The sequence below is a fragment of the Prionailurus viverrinus genome, chromosome A2, assembly GCF_022837055.1.
Source record: "Prionailurus viverrinus isolate Anna chromosome A2, UM_Priviv_1.0, whole genome shotgun sequence".
Taxonomy (NCBI): Eukaryota; Metazoa; Chordata; class Mammalia; order Carnivora; family Felidae; genus Prionailurus; species Prionailurus viverrinus.
Window position 1 is genome coordinate 169,530,717 of NC_062562.1, and position 19,055 is coordinate 169,549,771.

General features: G+C 45.2%; 1 protein-coding gene across 4 annotated transcripts in view; it reads left to right on the forward strand.

The window, feature by feature from the left end:
- The first annotated feature begins 9,346 nt into the window (after positions 1–9,346).
- Positions 9,347–19,055, forward strand: part of DYNC2I1 (dynein 2 intermediate chain 1) — an 86,248-nt gene continuing 76,539 nt past the window's right edge. For 3 of the 4 annotated variants that reach the window (XM_047848806.1, XM_047848807.1, XM_047848808.1), the window contains exons 1-3: positions 9,348–9,444; positions 16,227–16,280; positions 17,446–17,860. In XM_047848806.1, the coding sequence (XP_047704762.1) occupies positions 9,430–9,444; positions 16,227–16,280; positions 17,446–17,860 (484 nt within the window). In that variant the 5' untranslated portion in view covers positions 9,348–9,429. Of the gene's footprint in view, positions 9,445–16,226; positions 16,281–17,445; positions 17,861–19,055 lie in introns of all 4 variants that reach the window. The other variant, XR_007150162.1, reaches the window with a different exon arrangement.

Below are 19,055 nucleotides of genomic sequence, written 5' to 3' on the forward strand. Positions count from 1 at the left end.
AAGTTCCTGTTTAATACACTTGTAAGATGTTAAAAAAAGCCAAGCGCACTTCTGATCGTTGCCGTTCTGGTCGTGCCGGTAACGCCGCAGCGTGAGGATGCTTCTCTGGAAATCTCCCAGCTGTTCTAGAGCTGTGAAAAATGCAACAGGGGAGGTCTGGTTTTTGTGTATGTAAAATGAAGACTTTTGGCTTGAATATGTGCCCGAGGTGAATCCAAGCACCTGCACCCCCTTTTATTTTTTTTGAAGTTTAGTGATTTACTTTGAGAGAGCGCACGGGAGCAGAGGAAGGGCAGAGAGACAGGGAGAGAATCGCAAGCTGGCTGCACACTGTCAGCGCAGAGCCCGCCCCAGGGCTCCAGCTCTCAAACCTCGAGATCACTACCGGAGCGGAAATCCGGAGCCTGTTCCTGACGGACTGAACCCCACCCCTCTGCCCCCTAGCGCCTGGGCTCCTAAGTAGAATGCTTTGTAGTTTCCTTGAAAAATGTTGACCTCCTGCTCACTCCCTGCTTACTTACAGAGAGAGGGAGCGCGTGACAGGGGGAGAGGAGCAGAGGGAGAGGGAGAAAAATCTTAAGCAAGCTCCATGGTCAGCGCAAAGCGGGTCGGGGCCCAATCCCACGACCCTGGGATCATGACCTGAGTCCAAGAGTGGGACGCTTAACCAACTGAGCCACCCAGGCGCCCCCAGACTCCCTGCTTAAAGTACTAGTTTAGACCCCACTTGCCACTCCTGAGGAGAAACCACAGCCCTTGGTTACTTTATTTTCCAGTAAACTCAATCAGGGTAATTCCTAGTTAAGCGTTTTTGAGCATATGGAGTTCCAAGGAAATTTTAATTCCATTTATAACAACAAAGCTAGTTTTTTCTCTCTTCCTCTTCAAATCTTTGTGACTGGTGACCTTGATCATTTTCAGGAAGGGCAGGGACTTCACTGATGAGAAATAGAGCACACCTACATGTTTTTAAGCTTTTGATTCAATGTGTACCTCATGTGACAAGTTCTTCCCTGCCATATGGCAAGGGTTCTGGAATAATACCTTTGATAACTCTGTCGCTGCAGGGTCAAACCCTGGTGTCTTCAGGACAAAAACCTTGACAGACCTATTTGTGGTGCAGATAAGAGAGTAAAAGCCATAAAAGCAAAGAGGACTGCCAACCGAAGGCTAAACTGCCACCACAGCTCCGCTAGACACCCCAAATCAAAGATTTGCTGCCAACTGGAGCTTTTTGAGTGGGGGGAAGCATTTGCACGCATTCGTGGCTTTGCCGCAGTCTCATTAACAATTCAACTTTCAGTTCCATGAGGGCAACGACCATATTTACTATGTGTATCATTATATTTCCAGGCTAGCACAGTGCCTGGAAGAGCAGGTACTGAATGAATAAACAACACGGCTCTTCTCCCCTTATCTTCAGGTCCGAATGGAATTAGGTATGCGTGTGTGTGTGTGTGTGTGTGTGTGTGTGTGTGTGTGGCCATGGAGATACGTAAATATATCTCATTTCAGAAACATTGCTCTAGGGTCTGGAACAGTCAGCTTTGGGCAAGGGCACTAAATCAAGCAAGGGACAAAGTGGTTTTCCGTTTCTTGCCCTTCACCAAAATACATTGTTGTAAATATACAAAGTAACAAGTCTCCAACCTTTTCCTCTGCAACAGCTAAATGTTCTAATGCCACCTCTCCCTCAAGACTGTTATAAGCTTATGACAGGTAATTACATTGTTAACATAGTAAGGGGCTGAGCTTTTCTGTCCTATGGTCTTCCCTCTAAAAAGCTGTAGGACCATAAAGAATTGAGTGGACATTCGCAATAGATTATTTGACCTGAGCAGCTTAGGGATGTAAAATGCACTGAAGAGAAGTGTCCAGGCTGCACACCAATCAACCTCCCAGCCTCAGCTGCCTTCCTTCATGACCCCATTGAACTTCCGGCCACTTCCACACCAGCAAGGCAGAGCGCATCTCATTCTGTACGGAAGCTAATAACAGACCCAGCTCGGTTCTTAGGTTTTTGCTAGTATCTTTAACCCCCTCAGCTTCCTGGGATCTCTTCATGTTACCCGCTTCCTTACCTTCTGTGCTGATACTCCTCCAATGAAAGGCACTGCTTTCTCAGAGGAAACAAGAACCTCATTGTGACTGATTTGGTAAAAAACGGTAAAGTTCCAGCCTCTGCCCTCAACTTTTCCAGTTTCAGAGAAAAGTGCTGCCTCCTGTTTAAGTTCAATCCGTTCTGCTTTGTTTCACATCCCCTCCCACCTAGGTCTGGGCCTTATCAACTATCCTGTCCACCTGTTCTACCTCTTCCTGTCCTCGCTCCTTCCCTATCACCTCTGCATAAGTTTCACTGTAGAGGATGGGAGCACGTTTTGCCTCTCTTCCTTTCATACAGCTAACCGGGACTCTTTTTGCCCACACTCACCAAGACTCCTATTCCTGTCTCAGAGATGCTCCTTTGGTGACACAGCCACACGTTCTTTACTATCCGAGCCACCTGAGTACATTTCTGTGTCATGCAACCAGAAGAATCGGAAAGGGCTTGGTCCTTTCTTGCTTACCCAGATGATTATAGACCGGTAGCCCTTTAATCCTGCCCTCTTTAAAATTTCCACAGAGACTTACTCTCCCCACCACGGAGGAGGCAGTGGCAAGTAGCTTCTTCAGCCTGGTTATATTAGCAAATAGATGCATACATTGACGATAATGACAGTCAGCTTTCTTGCTGTTGGAGAAGATCTTACAAACATGGAAACGGAGAGGCCAGAAAGAACCTTGATGTGATGGATTGGACTCGGAGGAGGTATGAACTCATGTGTTTTGATACATATGTATAAAGAGGCCTAAAAATATTTTCTATTTTGGGCGCCTGGGTGGCTCAGTTGGTTAAGTGTCTGACTTCGGCTCAGGTCATGATCTCACAGTTCATGGGTTCGAGCCCCGCGTCGGGCTCTGTGCTGACAGCTCAGAGCCTGGAGCCTGCTTCGGATTCTGCATCTCCCTCTCTCTCTCCCCTCCCCTGCTTGTTCTCTCTCCCTCTCTCTCTCTTAAAAATAAATAAACGTTAAAAATTAAAAAAGTATATCTTCTATTTCTGTCTGCTGAGTGTCCAGAAGCAATGGTACCCCAGTACCAATAAGCACAAATAACTCCCACGTCTTGGCTTCTAAATACTATTCTCCAATAAAAGGAACCAGAGATCTCTGGAGAAATAGTTGACTTCAGGGCTGGAGCAGTGAAAATACAAGATAAGCCTGGAATATTTTGTTGTGCCAGGAGGTAAGAAAATGCTCAAAGAATCACGTAATGTCAAAGGACATGGGAGGCAACTTGAAGGGCTCTTGCTGACTAAGTCTGGGACTATCTGAGCAGCAGAATCAAGGATGACATTGGCAGATTACAAGCCAGGGAGTAAAATAGGAACCAATGAGCCCACACTGATGTAGATGAATGAGCGAGTGATGAATGCACAAAAAAATAAGCCACTGGAGTCAAAGAAATGGAAAATCCCCACTTAGCAGTCATTGTAGCATAAGAGTGAGTTATCAACGGAGGCTAAGGACGGTAGGTGAGGTTTGATAAGGAATAATGCTAGAATACTTTCTACAAGATACTTACCAATTTAAGGGAAAGAGGAGCACAGCAGCATTTCTGGGACATTTTGCCGGAGAGCTTGAGAAAGCTTGACCCGAGTATAGGGACTCGGGGGACAGATGCCATGTAGGGTCCCCATGTTCTTACTGAGAATTAATTATTCCAGATCGCAAGAGACTGAAGAGCCACAACAACCACATGCAACGTGTGTTCCTGTGTGGGATCTGGGCTTTGGGGACAATCTGTGGAACAAAGGGGTCTGTCGTTTGGACAGTAGAGTTGTATCCATGTTGACTTCCTGACTGGAGGGAGGGCTGTGGAGCGGAGGCTGTCCCTGTTTTGGGGAGACAAACACTGGAGTGTTTCGGAGTGATGAGTAATCATACCTGAAGTTCTTTGTCAAAGAATTCAGGACAAGTCTAATGATCACAGGTAAGTGTGTGTGTAGACAGGTAAATAACTGCTGGGTGACAGACAAGTGGAGCATGTGCTGGGTGGTTCGTGGTGGGAATCTGGGCAACGAATGGAGTGCTGTGTACTTGCATATTTTCTCTAAGTTTGAAATTAATTTGAAAGTCATTTTTTAAAGTCCGTGTTTCGATCAAATGGCCAATTCAAAATGCGGATTTGATTGAATTTCTTCTGCGCTTGGTTTCCTTTGCTCCTATTCATGACAAACAGAGCTTGCCACACTTGACCCTCCTTCTTGCCTCGCCTCCCGACCTAGGGTCTGCACTGCTGCTCATCCCTGCCATACCCGCTGTCACCTGTCTGTGCCTGTATACCTGCTGTTCTCTGAGTCCGGACTACCCTTCTCTCTCTGTCCATATGCAAAACTCCGGTTCATCTTTCAAAAAACAATTTGTATGTCTCCACCGCTGGGAAAAATTTTGTGATATTTCCCTCCTCGTGTTAATCCTGTCTGTACCTTATGCTCATGATTATGCTTTTCTGCTGTATACCGCTCAGCCCTTAGGAGCCTGGAGGCAGCTCTGTGCATGTGACGGGGAGCCCTGATATTCTTGGGGGAAGTCCAAATGAGGTGGTACATATTAGAACCCGCAACTGAAGCCATCTATCAAGTCACAAGCCCCATGTTGGTTTCTGTTGCTATTGAAGATGATATTTGCGTGGCCTCACTGGGTCCTCCGCTCAGGTCTCATGAGGTGAAACCAAGTGTTGGCTGAGCTGTGGCCTCCTCTGGAGACCTTCAGCTGAGACCCCTCCCAAGTTCATTCAGGGTGTTGGCAGATTTCAGTTCAGTGCAGCTGTAGGGCTCAAGTCCCTGATTTCTGCCAGCTGGCAGCCAGGAGTCACCTTCTGTGTCTCCCACTTGCCCCTCCTTCGACCCCTCCTAGTGTGGTAGTTTGCTTCTTCTTCCAGGACAGTAGGAGTGTTTCTCAGATGTATCACCTTCTTTGGAAGTCAGGCCCACTCACGAAAACCTCCCTTTTGACCAATTAGTCAACTGATCAGTAACCTGACCATAGGAGTAGATCCCATCACATTTACAGGTTCTGCTCACACTCAGGAAGAGAGAGAGTTAAACAAGAGCATAGATGCCAGGGACTGGAATCTGAGACCAGAGTTCTGCCTACCGCCATCTCTTCATTGATGCAAGTGCTCCAATTATGGCTTCATACGGTAGCAGATAATTTATAGATTTATGAAAGAAGGTTCTAATTTCGGTATCCCACCTATTTCCATCTGCCCTAAATGCTTATAATTTAGGTGCTAACATATAACAATAATAAACTTGTTAATCACTAACACTGTGGGCTTAGTTTGCCACAGGCGATGTTCTGGGTACTTTGCACAATTGCTCATGTAATCCTCACGACTGCTCTACAGAGTTAGGCACCTTATAATACCCATTTTACTGAAGAGCTAACTGAGGCATAGGTAGTAAAATAAACTGCCCAGGTTCACACAGCCAGTGAGAGGCTGATCAGACTTCTCACTAGCACATTAGCACATAAATTAACTCACAGGTAGGTTTTGTATCATACCCACATACACAGACGTTCCAGTGACACCAAATTCAGCTGACCTGGAAAACCAATGAGTTTGGGACAGGAAAGTTCTTGACTTCTGTAACAAAGTTGCTTATAACTGAAGAAATGTTTTGTTTTTATCATAACCTGGAATTACAAGTTGGTTTACAGTCTAGTGAGGGAGATGGACACATGTGTTCAAATTCTAGAAAAGTGGATGCAGTAGAACTGTAACAAACCATTTGGACCAAGTGTGAGCAGGGGAGGATCTGTGCAGGGTTGCTGCAGTGAAGGCTCCAGGGGGATTGAGGCAAAGCTGGCTGGGGAAAGGGGCAGAAAAGCAGCTTTGTGCAATGAGGCTTCACAGTATGCAGAGCCCCACAAAGCCCACTCCTGGCTTCCACTTATCTCCAGCCCACCTTCCCTTCAGCATTCTGGTCCTAATTTTAATGACTTACCATTGCCCAACAATGCTTTAAATCGTCACGTCATGCCATTCAAGGCCCCTCACCACCTGCCCATGTTCCCTTTCCAACCTCCTCTCTGACCATCTCACGCCACCCCATGCCCCCTGCCACCCTCACACGTACCTTTGCTAGAGACCTGGTCCGCTCCACACCGAGGCCACTCGCCACATGGGGCTTTGAGCACGTGAAATGTGGCTAGTCTGAACGGACGTGTGCTGTAAGTGTAAAATATACACTGGGTTTTGAAGACAGTGTAAGAAAAATGTAAAATAACATTTAAATACATATGATAAAATGATAGCATTTTGTATGTATTGGGTTAAATACATTATTAACTTTGATTTCACCTCTTTCTTTTGCTGGATAATGTTTTATGTGGCTCACATTCTATTTCTACTGGACAGCACTGTTACAGGTACCGTTTCTATATTTCCCGGAAGCCTTCAAAGCCTTCTTCTCTTTGTGCTTGTCCCCATATTTGTGTTCCCCTCAAGATGTTCTTTCCCAGCCTCTCTTCCTGGGAAGTTGTGCCCTTCCCAACCTCAGTCCTTTCTTCCAGACAGCCAGCTGTCAGCTCCTCGCTCACTGCCTTTTAGCAGTAGCTCTCATGGGTTCATATTATCTAACAACTGTTTGTTTGTCCTAGCAGTCACCAATCACCAGCTCCTAGAGGTCCAGAGAGTGTTTATGTAGCTTTCTATCCCTAGCCCTCTGTCACTTCCCAGGTCATCAAGTGAACTTAGGAAGGCATCTATTGAATGAACGCAATAAAAGAAAGATTATATGAAAGGTAACTGCTCGTCCAATGAGTTACGTAGAAAATGATTATTTTAGGAAGTCTGAGGAGAGAAAGACTGTTTTCGCTCCCGCTATAGCCCCTTATTCGGCAAATGCGGTGGGGAGAGCGTGAGAGAGGAGACAACATTTGACAAGCCTGTGAATATGGTGCATCTGGGGAGCTCTCGGTCATTCTGTTTGCTGATGAAGGAGGAAAGAGAGCCAAGGTGGAGATGGAAGCAGGGAGTGAGCTGCAAAGGGAGCTGCGGGGAAATAAGGGGCAGAGTCCACACAGGATTATCGTGAGTCTGGTTTCACTTGGGGGGTGACGGAGAAGGGCTTAAGGGCCACATCCAGGTTGGCCGTGCGGTGTGCACGACTTTGTCTAATGCTGTGGCTGTGACTTTATCCTGATGTTCAACAGAATCTGGAGCTGTTCCAGAATCAGCTGTGTTCTTGGCTTACAAAGAGTGACACAGTGGTTAAGAGAATGGACTTTGGCATCTGACTATCCACCAGCCTGGCTTTGTGAATTCAGTCAAGTCAGTTAACCTTTGTGGCCTTCAGTCTCCTCATCGGACAAACGGTAACATGCCTACCTCACGGGGATGCCACGAGAATTAAGTGAATGGTGAAATGGAAAGTTTTAGTTTGGTGCCTCACTCAGAGCAATTCCTAAATATATCATTGGTACCACTGAGACTGCCTTTCCCACCTTCCTTTTGTGTTATGTTCTTCCTAAGTGCTAATGAGTGAAAATGAAAAAGGTAGTAGTGATATGCCCAGACCAGAGTACAATTAAATAGAAAAGGCTTTTGGGATCTGTTATAAATTTCTCTAAGGCAAAAAGCCTGGTAAATGGCTGGAACAAAGTAGATAGATCCATAAAACTGTAAGCTGGTTCCTAACAGTATGTGGTTGAATAATATGACATCTGCTAAACAAATTTTGTATTTACGGGAAAGCATGATATCACAAGCACAGACTATTTTTTTTAAATTTTTTTTTCAACGTTTATTTATTTTTGGGACAGAGAGAGACAGAGCATGAACGGGGGAAGGGCAGAGAGAGAGGGAGACACAGAATCGGAAACAGGCTCCAGGCTCCGAGCCATCAGCCCAGAGCCCGACGTGGGGCTCGGAACTCACGGACCGCAAGATCGTGACCTGGCTGAAGTCGGACGCTTAACCGACTGCGCCACCCAGGCGCCCCACACAAGCACAGACTATTAATAACATGCTCACTGAGGTACTTCTTAACACATGATTTGAGAGCGTTGTGTGCATGAAAACATGAGTGGAATCTTTTCTTTCTTTTTTAAAAAATGTTTTATTTATTATTTCTGAGAGACAGAGACAGAGCATGAGCAGGGGAGGGGCAGAGAGGGAGGGAGACACAGAATCCAAACCAGGCTCCAGGCTCTGAGCTGTCAGCACAGAGCCCAATGTGGGGCTTGAACTCACAAACTGTGAGATGCCCCAACCTGTGAGATGTCAGGTGCCCCAAGTGGAATCCTTTCTTAGTTACATTTGCATACTAAACAAATCCAAAACAGTTTGTGAAAACACAGCTAAACATCAGTTATAACCTGCATCACTGGAATTGGACCATCCCTCTTCAGTCTTGAATGTTTAAGATCGGCTTTTATAGTAAGTTTCAAAGAAAATAAGTCTGATAAAATAAGTCTGAGATGAAGAATATTTGTCTTAATATTTCAGTTCTTGTCCCTTGTCTTTTATAAAAAATCATTCTTTCAACAATTACATTTTCAAATACTTTATGATTCCGAGTATCTAACAGGGTGTGTAGTATCAAATGATATATATGGGAAAATAATTTCTAAGGTGCAAAACCTTCATACACAGATGAAAAGCTCTTCTCTAATCTGTACATTTGCTAAGTCGAATTTCGGGGTGCTTAATTTTCTTGCTTTTAAGAGGTGGGACGTGAGATTGCTTCCTGATGCAGTTTCAGGACCCGAGAATACCGCCCTCCAGGCACCTGGTCGGTGGGCTCTGAGGATAAAAGACCCCGGAAGATTGAGTTTAGCCGGTTAAGCCGCAGTCGGCTCAGCAGCCATGCCTCAGTTTCCTCGTTGTAGCTCCGGATGTCCAGTGACCCGGCTCAGCTCCAGTCCTCCCAGCCTGGCCGGAGGGTCAGCCCAGTTTAGTTCCCGGGCCAAGGCCCGCGCCCCCTCACCCAACCGGACGCTCACCAGGCAGGGGACCCCGGCTTCGGCCCCTTAACGCATCACCGGGCGAGGCCCGGGTTGCAGGGGCGGGGGGTGGGGTCGGGAGTGGACGTCAGACGGGCCAGCGATCGCTCGGCCCTCTGCTGCTTCTGCCTGTCAGTTGCTAGGCGCCGGGGAGAGACAGGCGCTCCGGGAACGGCCGCGGGGCGTTCTGGGATAGCGGTGGCCCGGCGCTCTTCTGCTCGTGCCTGCCAAGGGCTAAGGGCCGGAAGAGCGCAAGCACGCTAGGAGCAGGCGCGCGGCATGCCGGGACAGCGGTCGTTCGGCGCTCGGTTGCTCGCGCCTGCCAGTTGCTAGGAGCCGGGGACGCCGGCCCCGCAGCCGCGGCCTGCGAGCGGCGATGGAGCCCGGGAAGGTGGGTGCGAGCGGGAGGCTCGCGGGGCAGGTCCCGGGGTCGCCCGTGGGCCCGGAGCGCACGGTTGTCGGCGTCCCGGCCTCCCTCCCGCCGCGGTCGCGTCGCGTGTTGGGTGTTGTAGGAGTTGGTCCAGGGCGGGCTGTGGCAGGGTGTGCGCGTCGTCGGGAGCCAGGTGGTGGCGTGGACGGATGGAAGTACAGAGCGGTGGACTCTTGAGTGATGGGACGGTGTTGCTCTGCGGGGGGTCACCCCCTCTTCCTCTGACCTGCGTCGCGCCCAGTTTCCGAGGGCGGGAATGCAGTGAAGTGGCTGGAGTTTGAATTCTGGCTTCTCGACTTCCTTGCATGATGTCTAGAAAATGACTTAACAGGTCTTATTTTGTAGTTCATAAAGTTGGGACATTAATAATAGCAACTTCATAGGTGTTTATGAGGAGCCAATGGGATTTTGTAATAAAAGTGCTTAGAAAGGTGCTTAAAACAGTGTTACTAACACTCGGTAAATTTTATTTTTCTCGTGTATTGATTCCTGAACAGTAAAAGATGAGGGTTTTAGTTTGCATGCATTTCCTACTTTTCCTTATTTCTCTTATTTTTGTTTTTTCCTTTATCATTTACTTCTGCAATGTTAACTAATATGCTTTAAAAAAATTTTTTTAATGTTTATCTTTATTTTTGAGACAGAGAGAGAGACAGCAAAAGCGGGGGAGAGGCAGAGAGAGAGGGAGACACAGAATCGGAAGCAGGCTCCAGGCTCTGAGCTGTCAGCACAGAGCCCGACGCAGGGCTCGAACTCGTCAGCTGGGAGATCATGACCTGAGCTGAAGTCGGAGACTCAACCGACTGAGCCACCCAGGCACCCCTTAACTAGTATTCTTTATATCTATTTTGTGTTATGTCAACTTTAGATAGTATCTTTTAACTTTCCATTGGTTAGGATTAGGAAGTTAGTATCCTATGCTACCCTCCATCTATTTTAAAGTCCACCAACTTCCTGACCCCTGTCATCTTCCATACCATTCTCTTATATTTTCATAAGTCATTCTTAACCTACATTCTCTGATTTGTTTGTAGGTTGATTTTGAAATAGAAAACCAATCCACACTGTAATACATGATTAATACATGAGTAGTGTTTACTGTAGAACTTAGTAATGTGAATGCACCAACAGAGAAAATGCAGTCGTGTGTCCCTCAACTCCTGCTGCTCAAGGAACTATGTTCCTGGCATCAGAGTCACTAGATCATATTTTCTTACTTTCAATTAATTGTACCACACGTAGTTTACTTCATATTTGGAGCATGTCTTTCTTAAATGGTTCTTTGGTTTTCCTGTAATTTGTATTTGCCTTCTCTTTGGCAAAAAAGAACATATCCCCTTTTTCTTAACCTTACCACTTACATATTTTAGCTTATTAATCAGTCATATTATCTGTTTAATAAAATCTGCTTTAAAAGATTCTTCTCAGAGTTCTCTGACTTCTGTTCTAATCATGGCTAATTTTTTTCTAGACCTTTTTAGAGCTATTGTCTGGGAATTTCTTTTATGTGTAATTCTGGGTTAGGTCTACTGTTTTTTTGGATCCAGTGTCATCAGCTTTCTTGAAATCCCCCTTTCTCCCCTGGAGTAAATCCTCAACTACCTTTTTAAATGAGAGTATGTAGGAAGAAAGTCTTTAGTATACTGATACGCTTGTTTGAGACTTTAGCCTAGCATAGAATTCTAGGATCAGAATTAATTTCCCTGGGACTTTGAAGGCATTCTGTTTTCACCTTCTAGCAACCAGTTTGGCTGAGGAGATATTTTTGTAAGTAACATTTTCTTTCTTTCCAAAAGATTTAGGATATTTGTGGTGTTCTGAGCATATATGGCAATGTGTTTATTGTGGGTCTTTTTTTCATTCATTATTTTTGACATTTGATTTTCCCTGTCAGAATGAAAACTCAGGTCTACCTTTACTTCTAGGACACTTTTTTCTTTCTTTCTTTTTTAATATTTTATTCATTTTTGAGAGAGAGAATGCGTGTGCTCACGTAAGGGAGGGGCAGAGAGCAAATCCCAAGCAGGCTCCTTGCTGTCAGTGCAGAGCCTGACACGGGGCTTGATATTACAAACCATGAGATGATGACCTGAGTTGAAATTGAGAGCCAGTTGCTTAACTGAGCTACCCAGGTGCCCCCAGGACATTTTTTTCTATTCTATATTTACTTCTTTCTGTTTTCTCCATTCTCTCTGGAACTCTGATTCAGCTGTTAGATGTTGAATTCGTGGCACATATTTCCCATCTCCTTGACTTTATGTTTTCTATATTCTGGTTTCTGCAACTTTAATGTTGACTCCATCTACTTAATTGTTAAATCTAATTTAATTAATTAATTAATTTTTAAAGCAAAGAACTTTTATTACTTGTTACAAGTAAAGGGATAGGGAGCATGGTCTCCCCTTGGGGCAAGTGCAGGAAGCTTTTTTAAATTTTTTAAAACTAAAAAAAAAAATAAAAAATTTAATTCCCATAGAGTTAACATACAGTGTTATATTAACTTCTAGTGTACAATATAGTGATTCAACAATTTCATAAATTACTGAATGCTCATTAAGACACGCACACTTCTTAATCCCTGTCACCTGTTTCACCCATCCCCCCCACCCCTCCCTCCTGCTATCAGTTTGTTCTCTGTAAGTTAGAGTGTTTCTTGATTTCTCTCTCTTTTTTCCCCTTTTGCTCATTTGTTTTGTTTCCTAAATTCCACATATGAGTGAAATTATATGGAATTTGTCTTTCCCTGACTGACTTATTTCACTTAGCATAATACTCTGTAGTTCCATTCATGTCCTTGCAAATGGCAAGATTATATTTTTTTTATGGCTGAGTAATATTCTATTGTATACGTATACATTTTTTCTTTTTAAACTTTTTTTAATGTTTATTTTTGACAGAGAGAGAGAGAGAGAGAGAGAGAGAGAACATGAGCAGGGGAGGAGCAGAGAGAGAGGGAGACACAGAATCCAAAGCAGGCTCCAGGCTCTGAGGTGTCAGCACAGAGCCCAATGTGGGGCTTGAACTCACAAACTGTGAGATCATGACCTGAGCCGAAGTCTTGACGCTCAACCTACTGAGCCACCCAGCAACCCCCCCGCCCCCGCCCATGTTCATCAATCAATAGACACTTGGGCTGTTTCCATAATTTGGCTATTTTAAATAATGCTGCTATGAACACTGGGGGGGGGGGGGCATGTATCCCTTTGATTTTTTTTTTTTTAATTAATATTTCTCTTTTTTTCTTTGGGTCATTTTCTTTATTTTTTTTTCTTACAAGATTTTATTTAAATTCAAGGTAGTTAGCATACAGTGCAGAATCGGTTTCAGGAGTAGAATTTAGTGATTCTCACTTACATATAACACCCAGTGCTCATCACAACAAGTGCCCTCCTTAATGCCCATCACCCATTTAGCACATCCCTCACCCACCTCCCTCCGTCAAACCTCAGTTTGTTCCCTAGAGTTAGAAGTCTTTTCTTTCAGGGTCGTTTTCTTTGTTTATTTTTCTTGATTCTTCTCTTTCTTATGTCATTTTTTCCTCAAATGCCTGATTGAGTTTTCATATTTTTGAATGAAGCACCAGATTAATTAAAGTTAAGTTTTTTGAATAGTAGGGGTTTGCTTTGCTCGTTCCCTCTGAGTCCTTTCCCAGAATTGTTTGTAAAACCCTTGTTCTTAACCAGTGAGTTAGGATTCCAGAGCATGGAGATTCCTCAGGCTCTTTACTTCCCCAAACATTTAATTGTCAGACATGTATTTCCCTATTAGATCTTTTCTCTCCGCTGGCTTTCTGTGATCTTGGATGACATAGTTCACCTAGTTGATCACATTTTGCATTGCTTTGGATTATTTTGGGGGTTTTCTAATACATATTTGTAAAATAAACATTTCAAAGTAGCAAAAGCAGCTACTGAATACCCATATTAGGTTCTCATTTGCAAGTTGGTCATTAACTTTTTAGGAAGTTAATCTCCTGGTTATTAGAACTTAGTCATGTGATTATTAGAGTGCTGAAGAATTAGCGTATTTTGTTCCATAAAGTCAAGGGAAGGATAAAGCCTTCATGAAGTGATTGGAATAAAATTGTACTGGACTTTTTGATGTTGTTTAATTTTTTTTTAATTTATTTATTTTGAGAGAGAACACAAGTGGGGAAGGGGCACAGAGAGAAAGAGAGGGAAAGAGAGAATCCCAAGCAGGCTCCACACCATCAGTGCAGAGCCCAATGTGGAGCTGGAACTTACAAACAGCGAGATCATGACCTGAGCTGAAGTCAGACACTTAACCGACTGAGCCACCCAGGCGTCCTGATGTTGTTTATTGTAACTTTACCATGTACCAAGCTCTTCTTCGGGTTTGTGTCAGTATGTTTATTTGCTGACATCATAGCTATCACTAACATTACAAGTTTTGTGTTCTTTATTTCTGCTAGGATCATACCAGGGTTCAGTATTGTGTAGTTATTCTTAGAAAAATAAAATTTAATGGCATGTTTGCTGACTACCCTGATAAGGGTAGTGACAGTTTTCAGTGACAGTTCTTTAAAAACACTTTAGTTTGCCTTGCTTCCAGTGTTTATGACTTTTATTTATTTCAGCGCCCAATGAAAATTCTAGAAATTTCTAAATTTTTCTGTTACATACCAAGTAATTGGTAATGTGTGAGTTTATTATTGTCATGAAATTTATTAATCATAGCTTGAAATGTGTAAACATATATATGTAGATATATATGTTTATATTTAGGTTATCCTTAGAAGAAAATAAATTTCTACTTTCTTTTAAATGTTGTTATGAATTAGGAATCTCCATGTTCCAGCCATTCACTTAATGGTAACTGCTGTTAACTGTTCAGACAGGTGTGGGGCAATTTCATTCTGTTTTTCGAAAGGCTGCATGTTCTAGGGCAAGTACACTGAGCTCTCTGAGAATGGTCCTCACTGACCCACTTACGAGGTTCTCCTGCATGAAGAGCCCTAACATTTAGCGGCTCCTGGCAGCCTAAGGCCACATCCCTGTGGTGGCCCAGCCCCCCGGGGCTGCTGTCTGGCAAAGCTCAGGGCGGTGGGAAGAATGGTCGTTTGCCAGCACTTGGATAGGCCTGCCTCCCCTTCTCGTACATTTGCAGTTGTGCACCCTTCCTCTGTCCCTTGGAGAGGTCCATGTGTGTCTGCAACCCAGGAGTGTTTCTCCCTAGGACCTGAGAGCCATCCTGGAAATGGAAGGATGAGGCCTCTGTGGGAAGGTGGGCTGCTGACTTGCACAGCTGCCTGCCTGCAGACACAGCCAGCCTGGCTGCATTTATGCAGACCACCCCTGGGTGACTTTCCCTGCCCTGGCTGCTCCTTTCAGTGCTCCCAGCTCCCCGCCCCCCCCCCCCCCCCCCCGTGGGAATGGAGCTTGGCAACCCCCTGCTGTCAGTGGTTTTTCTTTGACCCTCTCCCTACACTGCTGATCTGCAATCCACTCCAGAAGGAACTCAGTACATTTTGTGGTTATAGTATACTTTGGCTAGAATCTTAAAAGTGATTGCTTTGTATTTATTTCTAATTAGCATACTTATGAACTATTGTGAATGATTTTTCTATTTCCCTAATTTTCACACCAAGATTTTTGGTGGCTTATCCATGAATAACTATTTGTTTTTCATTTGTACTACATTAGCTTTGAATCTGAACCTTACAGGGGTGCCTGGGTGGCTCAGTCGGTTAAGCATCTGACTCTTGGTTTCAGCTCAGGTCACAATCTCACGATTCGTGGGTTTGAGCCCCATATCAGGCTCTACTCTGACCACACAGAGCCTGCCTGATATTCTCTCTCTCCCTCTGTCTCTGCCCCTCCTCTGCTCTCTCTCTCTCAAAATAAATAAACTTAAAAATAAAAAAAATTTAAAAAAATCTGGACCTTACAAAAATCTTACCTTTTTTTTTGTACCCTCAAAGCAGTGTTTCTCAAAGGGAAAATAAAATAATCTGGATAAATCTCTCTTGTTGTCTACAGAAAACATCCTTGAACAGTTTGCTTCGTGAGTTTCTTTCATTATTCAAGTATGTCTTGCACGTGGCAGGTGAACTGTATATGGGCCTATGGAGGAGTCATGTTGCTGTGTGCTCAGCCCCTGACAGGGGCAGCCTGCCAGACAGGGACACTTCAGGGGAAGCAGGGACACTTCAGGGGAAACTGCTCCATTGGCAGCTAGAAATGTTGGGCAGTGGGACTAGACATTGACACGGGGCACTGGGTGGCATGGGGAAAGGTGGGGAGTGTGTGTTACCTACTCTTATGAAGTACCCAGAAGAACACATACTATAATCGTTTATAGGTACATTTAGACTAGGGAGTAATTAAAAAAATTTTTTTTTAATGTTTATTTATTCTTGAGAGACAGAGAGAGAGAATGAGTGGGGAAGGGGCAGAGAGAGAGGGAGACACAGAATCTGAAGCAGGCTCCAGGCTCTGAGCTGTCAGCACAGAGCCCGACGCGGGGCTCGAACTCACGGACCGTGAGATCATGACCTGAGCCGAAGTCAGACGCTTATCCGACTGAGCCACCCAGGTGCCCCAGGAGTAATTTTTTTAAAAGTCTGTATTACTAATGCCTTTTCTTCTAGTAGGTAGTGATTTCTTGCACGTCAATGACTAATTGCCATTGACTTACATGGCCTAATAAAAAAGCAGCTCACTAGAGCGACAAAATTAGTTTTTTAAACTTTAAAAATTCTAACTTTATAATTTTCTTTTTAGAGAAGAACGAAAGATGATACTTGGAAAGCAGATGACCTCAGAAAACACCTCTGGGTAACATGTTTTAAAGATTTGGGTTGGGGTCCTTTTGGACCTTGGATGGTTTCTTGGACAGTTTTATTTGGTTTTCAACACAGCCTAACTTTGCTTATGTGTGGCTCATTTCAGAAGCATTCTCGATTCAGAGATAAAGCTGTACGGTTAATAGCTCTGGAACTGTGGAGGGAACGGGGTTGCCCAGCCCAGCGTCCCACCAGCTCCATCAGGTTTCTGTTAGGGTTCAGGGCGTGTGCCGTGTGTGTCTGTGCATGCACATGTTAGTGTGCACTGTGGGTGCGTATGTGTCTGTGTGGTTTCTCTGTGAGAGTGTGTGTGTGTGTGTGTGGTATGTTTGCATGTGTGTATTTGTGTGTGCACGTGTGTGTGTGTGTGTGTGTCTGTGTGGTGTGTGTGGAAGGGGCTTGGGCTGTGAAAATTAATTAAAGGAAAAGGGGGTCGGGAGGCCAGCACTGGGGGGGCTCAGGCACCACCACTCCACTGTCCACTGCAGACCCGACGGGAAGAGATGCACCTTCCACGTGATACTATTTTGCCAGCCCGGCAGGAGGAAGGAAGGTCTCCTCCTCCCCTGGCGACAGCTCAGCTCACGAGCAGCCACCACACTTCGGGCTCCCAGTTCACCCCTCCCGGCTCCCCCTCCCGGCTCCCCCTTTCCTCTGTGAAAGAGCCTCCTCTTCTCTGTTCTGCAGAATCACCTGTGGTTTTGCCACAGCTTAATTGTCCCAGACGGCAATTTTCTGCCATTCCTGAAGAAACCCATTTTTGCTGGTAAAATAACTGGGGGTTTTATCTTTAAGATTAATGGGTTGAGATCGAGACCTCCTGAGAGTTTTATCAGGGAGAGTGTCCTTGTTCTTTGAGTGGGACCCAGGCTGTTGCTGCCTCAGAGACTTTAAGACACAGCTACAGTATGCCTTTCTTTCTCTTTCTGTTCGGTATAGTATTTCAGATTTGACTTGCCAGCAAAAGTGAATGTCCCTTGTGAACGGGTGCCCGTTGCCAGTCGTAGAAATGCTCCATCGCGTTCCGCTTACTGTGGCCTCAGAGACACTTCTTCCAGTCCCGTCTTGCTGGGATGGAAAGCTGGGGAAGCTAGTGTGAAGACACCTCAATGAGCAGGACTCACATTCCGGATTCTGCTTTCTTTCTCTTGGTTTAGGCCGCACACTCAGGTAATCCCAAGGGAGATAAGAAGCACAGAGAAAAGAAGCTTTGTAAGGAGTCAGAAGTGGACTTCCCTGAAGACAAAGAGCAAAAGCATAGGGACCCAGACCGAGACACCAAGCACAGAGAGAGGCCTGCTGAGAGAGACGGTCACGCGTCCAGAGAGAACCCTCGTGGGGACAGAGACCGAGAAAAGCCAAGGGAAAGGAAAAAGGACTCCAGAGACCGGGACAGAGAAAGACACAAAGAGAAATACCGAGAGCAGGACGCAGAGAAGTCTCACAGTCGAGGAAAAGACAGGGACAAGGACAGAGAGCGCAGAGCGAGGAGGGAGGAGCTGAGGCAGACGGCCCAGCACAACCTGCTGGGCTGGCAGCTCCCGGAGCCGGCGGAGCGCAGGGCTCGGGCAGGTGCGTGTCTCTGCCGCAGGCGGCCCCGCCTCAAGCCCCCCGTTTGCTGTGTCTTGTCCGCATTTCTCCGTAAAAGAGCTTCCTCGGAGCGGTTGCTCACTCATCATTGTGTTTCCTCTCGTGCTTTTCTAGACGGCTGAGCTTGGGCCTTGAGGGCGTAGGCCTCTGGTGTGTGTGTGTCCTTTTCACTGTTTTCTTTTCGATATTTTAAAAACTCATTCAGTCAGTGAAAGGAGTAACACAGTTTCTCGTTTGCTAGAGTTTTACTCTTGAAACTCATTAGATCACCCAAGTAAAGCTGAGTCTACATTGTAAATAAACAAATATAGTGCTTTTTATTTATTTATTTTTAATTGATTAATTATTTTTTTAATGTTTATTTATTTTTGAGACAGAGAGAGACAGAGCATGAACAGGGGAGGGTCAGAGAGAGAGGGAGACACAGAATCTGAAGCAGGCTCCAGGCTCCGAGCTGTCAGTACAGAGCCCGACGCGGGGCTTGAACTCACGGACCGTGAGATCATGACCTGGCTGAAGTCGGACGCTTAACCGACTGAGCCACCCACGCACCCCAAAAATAATGCTTTTTGATAAAAATACCTCAAAAGTGTCAGTTTTATTGTAAGTAAGATTTAAATGTTTTTGTCTAAATTCCCAGGATTCTAAGGTGAAGGTGCATGCCCCCCGCCTTAAAATGGAAGTATTGTATTTTTTAAATTAAACTTGCTGACATAAACAAAAAGGAACATATTTATTACTATTTTTTAAAATCATGTTTTTTTTTTTTTTTAAGTTCATTTATCTATTTTGACAGACGGAGCATGTGCACACACGAGCAGGGCAGGGACAGAGAGAGAGAGAGAATCCTAAGCAGTCTCCGCGCTGTCAGCACAGAGGCTGAGGTGGGGTTCGATCTCACGAACCGTGAGATCACGACCTGAGCCAAAATCAACAGACAGACGCTCAACTGACTTAGCCACGCAGGCACCCCACAGAAAGGAATATATTTAAAGAACGTGTAGGAATTGTTAGAATCGTCAGGAAGGCTGGAGATCCTGGTTCCGAAAAGGATGGACACCCAGGCCCTTCATTCCTGTTCGTGTTGCACGCTGTCGCCTTCTGCCAGGCCACTTCAGGTGTCGGCACACGGCTCAGCAGCCATGCAGCTATCGAGGCGTGAGTGCATTTTTGTTGG